This window comes from Danio aesculapii, chromosome 4 (assembly GCF_903798145.1).
Source record: "Danio aesculapii chromosome 4, fDanAes4.1, whole genome shotgun sequence".
Lineage (NCBI taxonomy): Eukaryota > Metazoa > Chordata > Actinopteri > Cypriniformes > Danionidae > Danio > Danio aesculapii.
Window position 1 is genome coordinate 55,080,133 of NC_079438.1, and position 10,913 is coordinate 55,091,045.

At 32.8% G+C, this 10,913-nt stretch overlaps 1 protein-coding gene across 1 annotated transcript in view; it reads left to right on the forward strand.

The window, feature by feature from the left end:
• Nucleotides 1–4,037: 4,037 nt before the first annotated feature.
• Nucleotides 4,038–10,913, forward strand: part of zgc:194209 (uncharacterized protein LOC570908 homolog) — a 14,235-nt gene continuing 7,359 nt past the window's right edge. The window contains 5 exon segments of the mRNA XM_056456150.1: nt 4,038–4,095; nt 4,098–4,191; nt 7,370–7,459; nt 7,970–8,091; nt 9,990–10,088. Coding sequence (XP_056312125.1) covers nt 4,038–4,095; nt 4,098–4,191; nt 7,370–7,459; nt 7,970–8,091; nt 9,990–10,088 — 463 coding nt within the window.

The window sequence follows — 10,913 nt, forward strand, 5'->3', positions numbered from 1 at the left end:
TGGGGTCGTTTTTGACGAATGGCAGGTCAAAATGACCTTTTTTTTATGCAAACATCACATCTGCTGCACATAAATAAAAAAAATGTATATAAAAGTGCGTCTTGAAGATAAACGACTGAATACATGACGGATTTTAAGATGTTTGTTTTGAAGCTCCAGCCTAAAAATAGCCATGTGTGCCTGGCTGCGGTGTGATTATTTTGCTAAGGAATTTTGACAGACTCAGAAAAGTGATGGTTTTAATTCAGTGCAACTTGTTTGTCATTAAACATGCTTTTATACAAAGTTGTATTTAAGAATATAGACTTTTTTTTTTCTACACAAGGCAACTTTAATTTCAGTTGCCAAAATAAGTGAAGTTTAAATTTTAAACTAATTTCGAGAGGAGCATGTGCTCATGATTGACCCAGCTGGTCCACATTAGCTAATCATGATCCTCCAATCAAAGGATCCCAAGTCACTATATATATCCTCAGTTCCTCTCTACAACTATCTTCGTCTGGAAGAAACCCCCCTCCTCCCCTTCTTCCACCTTTATCCAGAATGGGCGGCATGGTGGCCCAGTGACTAGCACGTTTGCCTCACAGCAAGAATACCAATGGCGTTGGGTCTTCACTGGGCCATCTGGTGTTCCTGTGCGGAGTTTGCATGTTCTCCGTGCGGGTTTCCTCCCACCATCCAAATGTGCTCTATATTATAGATAAAATAAGTCTAAATCTTTTTTCTAATGTCTTACTCTCAGGAAGTTCACCTTGGCCTCAGCAGCGGGGGAGTTTCAGATCGACCTGACCTCAGTCTCCCCTCGCCCTGTGAAAGGAGGGAGCCCTGGGCTCGAGGATACCATGAGCTCAGGGCTCTCTCCCGGGACCGCACGCCAAACAAGCTATGTATAAATCATGAGCTAAGTGTGAACTCTTGAAACTCATTTATCGAAGCCTTTTTCCACCTTGAAAATAGGAAATGTAAATCTTTATCTTCATTTATATGTATTTGTTATACAACTGATATTGCATTTCACAATTGAAACTTCTCAGAACTGAGTATTGAGCATTCATAAGCTATAAATTCCCTTTGTACGTTTTTTTTTTTTTTTTTTTTTTTTTTTTTTTTTTTGTCAGAATTAAATTTTATAAATCTCTTTTTTCAGAATTATGACTTTCATTTTCCTTCGGCTTAGTCTCTTATTTATCAGGGGTCAGCAGCGGAATGAACCGCCAACTATTCCAGCATTTGTTTTACGCAGCGGATACCCTTCCAGCTGCAATTCAATTCAATTCACCTTTATTTGTATAGCGCTTATACAATGTAGATTGTGTCAAAGCAGCTTCACATAAAAGGTCATAGTAAACCAAGTACTTGGAAACGCCCATACACACTCATTCACACACACACTCATATATACACTACGGCCAATTAAGTTTATTCAATTCCCCTATAGCGCATGTGTTTGGACTGAGGGGGAAACCGGAGCACCCAGAGGAAATCCACACCAACACTGGGAGAACATGCAAACCCCACACAGAAATGCCAGCTGGCCTTGAACCAGCGACTTTCTTGCTGTTGGGTGACTGCTAACCACTGAGCCACCATGTCACCCAGAATTTTGTCATTGTATCTTTAAATGTTGATTTATAAACTTAGTTTGAAGCTCTGCCCTGTTTGAAGCTCTGCTTTACATAGATGTGGGGGAAAAACATAATGTATTTCAGATCGTGGAACGTTTTCAGAGTGTAGATGCAGAAATTGTAAGAAATGTTCACAGTTCTGACAGGAAAAAAGTAAGATTTCTGAGTTCATAGCTTGCAATTTTGACTTAAATCTCTTTATTCACATCTCACATCTTTTTTTTTTCTAGAATTGCAACTATTTTTTCGTAAAAAAAAATAAGTGGGATTGCATGTTTATAATGGAAACACCCAAGAAGTTAAATAAGACCTAATTCTGACTTGACTCTTAAGCATTTATATTTTTGCAATTTTGACAATTGTTTTTTTCTAAATTATGACTTTTGACCTTTTTGGCAGTTAAATAATTAATAAAAAAATAATAAGGAAAATAATCATATTTAATAATTAAGTAAAATCATTGAGAAGATTGATAAAATTTGTATTGTGGGGTGACATGGTGACTCAGTGGTTAGCACTATCATCTCACAGCAAGAAGGTCACTGGTTCAAGCCTCGGCTGGGTCAGTTGGCATTCTTTTTTCATTTTATTTTTTGAATATTTATTTATTGAGTTTTTTGCATTTACAATTTAAAGCATTACATTACCCCGACCACAACCACGGCATTGAAAGAAAAAGGAAAATACACAAACACAACAATCAAAAAATGGATAAAAATAAAATATATCATTCCAGAGTTTCTGAGTTTACAGTGAGAAAACAGAGTGTGCCATATTGGTTCAGTCCATATGTTGTCATTTAACATGAGAGGCTGGGTCAGTTGGCGTTTCTGTGTGGAGTTTACATGTTCTCCCCATATTCACGTGGGTTTCCTCCGGGTGCTCCGGTTTCCCCCACAGTCCAAATACATGCACTATAGGTGAGTTGGATGAACAATTGGGAGTAGTGAATGAGTGTGTATGCATGTTTCCCAGTACTGGGTTGCAGCTGGAAGGACATCCGCTGCGTAAAACATATGCTGGATAAGTTGGCGGATCATTCCGCTTTGGCAACCCCTGATGAATAAAGGGATTAAGCTGAAGGAAAATGAATGACTGAATAATTGAGAATTGTGAGATGTTAACTCAGAATTCTGACCTTTTTCCCTGAAATTTCCAATTAAAATCTCACGTCTGACTTGTCCCCTCAATTACAAACCAGTTATTTTTCTACAAATTGGGACTTTTTATCTTGTAATTGCAAATTTATCACAATTCTGAAAGAAAACCCCTAAGATATAAACTCAAAACAGTGATAAAGTCAGAATTGCGAGATAAAATTACGTTTCTAACTGTGAGAAATCATCACAAATGTTGACGCAGAATTTTTACCTTTTTTTCCTTGAAAATTCCAATTACAATCTCACAGCTGAATTTATTCCCTCAGAATTTGAAGTTTATACCTCAGAGTTTCCATTTAGCCACAAACCACAAAGTTATTTTTCTACAAATTGTGACTTTTTATCATGTCATTTTCAGGTTTGTCACAATTCTGAAAGATAAACACTAAGATATAAACTCAAAACAGTGAGAAATTAAGTCAGAATTGCGAGAAAGCTTATAAAATTAAGTTTATGACTGCAAGAAATCATCACAAATCTAAAAATGGGTGAAAATTGTGAGATGTTGACCCAGAATTGTGTCCTTTTTTTTTTGAAATTTCCAATTAAAATCCCCTCAGACTTTTCCCCTCAGAATTTCAAGTTCATATCTCAGAGTTTCAATTTAACAGGTAGTTTTTTTCTACAAATTGTGACTTTTTGTCATGCAATTGCTAATTTAGGACTATTCTGAAAGATAAACCCTAAGGTATAAATTAAAAGCAGTGATAAATAACGTCAGAATTGCGGGACAGCTTATAAAAATAAGTTTATAACTGCATTAAAAAGTCACAAATTAAAAAAAGGTGAGAATTGAGAGACGTAAACCCAGAATTCTGACATTATTTCCTTGAAATTTCCAAGTAAAATCTCACAGCTGAATTTATTCCCTCAGAATATCAAGTTTATATATCAGAGTTTCAATTTAACCAGAGTTTTCTACAAATTGTGACTTTTTTAAGCTTGTAAATGCAAATTAATTACAATTCTGCAAAAAATCAAGGATATAAACTCAAAACTCAAAGTCAGAATTGCAAGATAGCTTATAAAATTAAGTTTATAACTGCATGAAATAGTCACAAACCTAAGAAATCTTCAGAATTCTAATGAAGTCTGTTTATATCTTGCTGTATATTTATTTTTATGTATTGTGAGGCTATTATCCTGTGCTAGCAATAGTTAACAGCTCATTTACTAGCTGTCACCATGTCTCTAAACTGTAAATAATTAGAGAGAGGCCAAGGTTTTACTCAATGTAGGCGCACGTGTGTGAATGAAGTGTCCTTTACGTGAACCCGCCGTTGTTAAAGTTATCGCTGATGGATCACCGCTGTTCATCGCGGAGAGCAGCGCGTCTTCTTTCATGGCGCCCGGGAGCAAACGCTGAACTTTATACTGCAGTCCGAACGACTTTACCACACAGCCATGTAAGTTTACACACATTATAAAACCTGGATATCATATTTAAACGAATTGGGGCGCGATATCAATACAAACGCTCGCTTTGTGTAACGTTAAACACCGTCGTGTTTTCATGCTGTGCTGCACTTCACATTCTCAAACCCCACTCGAGTCAATGCGACGATAATAATGCGGATTATTTGCGTTATTTATGAAGAACACCGTGTGCTTTCAACAGTTTTGTGTTAAAAAGACATTATTTTTGCAGCTTCTGAAGTAGTTTTGATTGAGAGCATGTGTTTTTTTTTTGTTATAATGGAATGCCTCATTGACTCGTGTGTATTTGCCAATATGGACTGCTGCAAAATCTTTTGTGCAATATTTGCATGTAAACAATATCAAATTTAGTTTAATGTAATATTTATATGACTACATATAATATTTAATGATTATTAAAAAATATAAATGTTATTAAAATATTAATGTTATATGTATTTGCGAATATAGACTGCCTCAAGATATATTTTCTGCAATAATTGCACGTATATATTATCATATTTGGTTCAGTTTAATATTTATATGATTTCATATAATATTTATTGATTATTAAAAATATAAATGTTATTAAAAATAATAATGCTATATGTGTTTGCGAATATAGACTGCCTCAAGATACATTGTCCGCAATATCTGCATGTATATAATATCATATTTAATTTAATGTCATATTTATATGATTAAATATAATATTTAATGATTATTAAAAAATAAATGTTATTAAAATATTATTGTCATATGTATTTGTGAAAATGGGCTGCTGAAAAATATTTGCTGCAATATCTGCACGTATATAATATCATATTTAGTTATGCATGGTTCAATGTAATATTTATATGATTAAATATAATATTTAATGATTATTAAATATATAAATGTTATTAAAATATGAATGTAATATGTAGGATTTGTGAATATGGTCTGCTTTAAAATCTTTTCTGCCATATCTGCACATATATAATATCATATTTGGTTCAATGTAATATTTTAATAGTTTAATATTTAGATGATTTTATATAATAATTATTGATTATTAAAAATATAAATGTTCATGTTCAGAATAGAATATAAATATATAAATATAAAAAAGAATATAAATGTTCATATAAATAATCATGTTATATGTGTTTGCGAATATAGACTGCCTCAAGATACATTTTCTGCAATATCTGCATGCATATATTATCATATTTAATTTAATGTCATATTTATATGATTAAATATAATATTTAATGATTATTAAAAAATAAATGTTATTAAAATATTAATGTCATATGTATTTGCGAATATAGACTGCCTCGAGATATCTTTTCTGCAATATCTGCATGTATATAATATCATATTTGGTTCAATGTAATATTCATATGATTAAATATAATGTTTAATGATTATTATTTAATATATTAATGCTATTAAAATAATTATATGTATTTGCTAATATGGACTGCTTTAAAATCTTTTCTGCAATATCTGCACAAATATAATATCATATTTGGTTATGCATGGTTCAATGTAATATTTATATGATTAAATATAATATTTAATGATTATTAAAAATAATAATGTTATATGTATTTGCAAATGTAAACTGCCTGAAAATATATTTTCTGCAATAACTGCACATATATAATATCATATTTGGTTCAACTTAATATTTATATGATTAAATATAAAATGTAATGATTATTACAAATGTAAATGTTATTAAAATATTATTGTCATATGTATTTGTGAATATGGGCTGCTGCAAAATATTTTCTGCAATATCTGCACGTATATAATATCATATTTGGTTCAATGTAATATTTAAATGATTAAATCTAACATTTAATCTATTATTAAAAATAAAAATGTTATTAAAATATTAATGTTGAATGTATTTGCTAATATAGACTGCTGCAAAATATTTTCTGCAATATCTGCTCGTGTACATAATATAATATTTTGTTCAATGGAATGCTTATATGATTACATATAATATTTAAGTATTATTAAATATATACATGTTATTAAAATATGAGTGTAATATGTAGGATTTGTGAATATGGACTGGCACAAAATATTTTCTGCAATATCTGCATGTATATAATATGATGCATGGTTCAATGTAATATTTATATGATTAAATATAATATTTAATGATTATTAAATATATAAATGTTATTAAAATATGAATGTAATATGTAGGATTTGTGAATATGGCCTGCTTTAAAATCTTTTCTGCAATATCTGCACATATATAATATCATATTTGGTTCAATGTAATATTTATATGATGAAATATAATATTTAATGATTATTAAAAATATAAATATTATTAATGATGCTGTTTTTGTAATGATATTGTTTTGTTATTTAATTTTCATTCATTCATTCATTTGCTTTTCGGCTTAGTCCCTTTATTAATCAGGGGTCGCCACAGCAGAATGAACCGCCAACTTATCCAGCATATGTTTTAGGCAGCGGATGCCCTTCCAGCTGCAACCCAACACTGGGAAACACACTCTCATTCACACACATACACTATGGCTAATTTAGTTTACCCAATTCACCTATACCGCATGTCTTTGGACTTGTGGGGGAAACCGGAGCACCCGGAGGAAACCCATGTGTACACAGAAATGCTAACTGACCCACCCGGGGCTCGAACCAGCGACCTTTCTGCTGTGAGGCTATTGTGCTTCCCATTGCGCCACCATGATAACCTAATATAAAATACAATTATATTTATTTATATATAACTATAAAATATATAATAATATAATTAAATAATATTAATATAATAAGTATAATATAATAATTAGGATAATAATAATTATCCTGTCCATTATAATATATAATTATATTTAAAAATCACATATAACATCATATCAATAATAGTATTTTTGTAATATTGTTTTGTAAGTAAACTTTCTTTTACTATTAAGATTGACATATTTATAATAACAATTATTTTAATCCATTTTTCCTTTTTTTCTTATATTTACTCACCATTATTTTACAATCTATTGCAATATTGGCCACATTACAATTATGCCATTACAGAAAAACACATGAAGATCAGCTGACATGTATATGAGTCCTTAACATGGTTATATTTACAGGATGCATTTGTAAAATGTAAGGTTGTTTTCTTCATTTCCTCAGGCTCAGTCAGAGTTCAGTGAAGGTCGTATTGTTGGCCGTTGCAGTTGGAGTTTATCTCATTCCCTCTCCTATTGATCCTGAGCCGTACATGTGAGTGTTTTCACAGTGAATCTCTTTACTCTGATGTAAATTGATCTCCAGATGTACACTTTTTTAAATATTTCCCAAATTATGTTTAACAGAGCCACGAAATTTTCACAGTATGTCTGATAATATTTTTTCTTCTGGAGAAAGTCTTATTTGTTTTATTTCGGCTAGAATAAAAGCAGTTTTTCATTTTTTAAAAGCCATTTTAAGGTCAATATTATTAGCCCCCTTAAGCTATATTTGTTTTTGATTGTCTACAGGACAAACCATCGTTATATAATGACTTGCCTAATTACTCTGACCTAATTAACCCAGTTAAGCCTTTAAAAGTCACTTTAAGCTGTATAGAAGTGTCTTGAAAAATATCTAGTCAAATATTATTTACTGTCATCATGACAAAGATAAAATAAATCAGTTATTAGAGATGAGTTATTAAAACTATCATTTTATTTCTGTTAAACCGAAATTGGGGGAAAATACATTCAGGGAGGCTAATAATTCTGTGTTTTTCAGATTCGAGGGTCCTCCGCCGGCTCTCGAGGGCCCTTTAGCAGTGAACACACGCTTACAGAGAGGCAGAAGACTGTTTTCTGGTCAGCTCAAAGGTCCCGAGTCCTTCACCGCTGACCAGAATGGTGAGATTTCAGTTTCTGTGCTGTTTTCTGTTTGTGTTTCAGAAATACAAGTAAGGTCTTTGGCTCATTTACACCAAGGCTATATACTTGTAAACTATATACAGTATGCTTTTATCTGTCATGATGCATGTGCAGTGTTTATTTGAAGTGTGCATTTGGACTTAAAGAAATAAATAAAGTTTTATAAAATTGTCACAGCTTAATCATTTCCAGCTGTCAATGAGCTGTCAAATATCTTTTTTTTATCATGATATAACTGCAAGTTAAAAAATTTATTTGGTCATGATGAGAAATCACTGATCAATCTTTGTAAAATGAAAAATTTCACATGAACCACTACAATATAATAGTTTTAATAACTCATTTCTAATAACTGATTTATTTTATCTTTGCCATGATGACAGTAAATAATATTTGACTAGATATTTTAAGACACTTCTATACAGCTTAAAGTGACATTTAAAGGCTTAACTAGGTTAATTCGGTTAACTAGGCAGGTTAGGGTAATTAGGCAAGTTATTGTATAACGATGGTTTGTTCTGTAGACTATCAAAAATATAGCTTAAAGGGGCTAATAATATTGACCTTAAAATGGTCTTTAAAAATTAAAAGCTGCTTTTATTCTAGCCAAAATAAAACAAATAAGACTGTCTCTAGAAGAAAAAATATTATCAGACATACTGTGAAAATTTCCTTGCTCTGTTAAACATCATTTGGGAAATATTAAAAAAAGAAAAAAAAATCAAAGGGGGGCTAATAATTCTGACGAAGCTGTATATATATATATATATATATATATATATATATATATATATATATATATATATATATATATATATATATATATATATATATATATATATATATATACAACAGTTCTGTCTGGTTCTCGAATCTAATTGGCTGATAGCCATGGGATATTAAAGTAATCACAGAACTTGTACAGCCTCTTCACCCTTGTGTATTACTCCGCCCACACGAGTGGCAAGCAAATTTGTTGGAAAACATAATTTACTTTTGAGGCTTATTAGGGGAGAATGTAGTTGTTTAGATTGCAACTATGGAGTTTATTTATAAGGATAGTGTCTGTTTTAAATATGTATACATTTGGAGATTCAGCGTGTTGGCAGCCATTAGCCTATCATATAGAGAGTAAAAAGGGTTGACGTTCTGCCACAAGATGGCGACAGAGATCGCATAATAAGTACTTAGTGGAGAAAAACTGCATTTTATCAGCGAACGATTCAAACTACAGCTGAACAAATTATTATCAAACAGGTAAATGACATAAGTCCATCTCTCTCTTTTGTATGTTGTAGTGCTGTATTTATACTATAGTAATCTGCTAGTGTTTGCTTTGCTTTGTTTTTTTTTCGGGGTTAATTATTGTGAGCTCCTGATTGCAACAGAGAAATACTGGGATGTCTCTGTAGACTGATGGCATTTCATGCCGTTCAGCCTTATAATCTTAAAATGTGAGCAAAATCACCTGTTTTGTCATCACTTTAGACATTATGCTAGAGAATCATTCAATACTAGCTCTAAAGTGACTTTGGTGAATAAGTAACCGTTTCTGCTGTTCTGACATCAGTTGCAGATGTGAATAAATGGCCGAAGAAAGTAGTTCCTCAAATACAAAAGGATTTTGAGACTCTCCATGTTTGAGTTTCTTTTTTATACACACGATTATGCCGTTGAACTGTTGGATAAATGCAATATCACACTCATAGCAGTGCAATATGGCTGTATATTATCACTGGTGGGACACTAAAGCACTCGGCCTGCGGCTTCATACCAACGCACGCCTGCCGCCAGTGCTGAAATACAGCCATATTGCACTGCTGTGAGTGTGATATTGCTCATATATGTATATATAATTATATATCTTCTCATCATAGGAAACATCTACACTGGCACCGTCGACGGGAAGCTTTGGAGAATCAACAACGAATCCCTAAAGTTCATCACTCAGATGGGCCAGAACATCCCCGAATGTGGTAAATCCACACCAAAATGTGTGTCATCTGTTACGGAGGCGTTCACGCTGCCATCACACATTAAACATGCTGAAGAGATTCACAAACGATCAAGTGTTGCAGACATGCAGACATCTTCATCAATTATTCTTCATTCTTAACAAGCTTTCCTTCAGTAAGGTTGTGCTTTAGAGCATCTGATAGTTATGCAATTATATTTGTGAATATAAAATTGAATGTAGAACAAAGGGAACATAGTTTACCTCTTTTTTATGATTTAATATTAATATTACGGTTCTTCTGAGTGTGCCAGTTTAGGTTCAGTTTAAAACACAATTCAGATTTTTTATTATAATGTGTTAAAAAGTGTTATGTTGGGGGCGTGTCCACAGTTCGCTGATTTATGGGTGTGTTGCTTCACATGTAGACTAGTTTGGGGCCATGGGCTCACCCGCTCTGTGTTTGCAACACAGACAGGCAGACTGAGAGGAGAGGATCTGCATTCAGTCGTACATGTACGACTTGGACACAGACCAAGCAGAGAGTACAAAATTATATGTGTCTTTGTACAGTTTTACAGCCAACTGTGTGCTAGTTTCAAGTGCCGAGCTTGTACACAGAAACTAATAACCACGCACACTGAATTAACTTTGACTGAGGCACCGGATGCGCCGCTCGAAGCCGCGACACGACACACCAGACACTCTCTGTGGCGCACCAGATACATGAAGTGTCCCGAATCGTCGCGCCACGCATTTTTGAATTCTAAACATAGGTTTCTGCAGCGGTCTGCGGCGCCCAGCCGTCGACTTGAGTGTACCCTGATAGAAACCGATGTTTAGAATT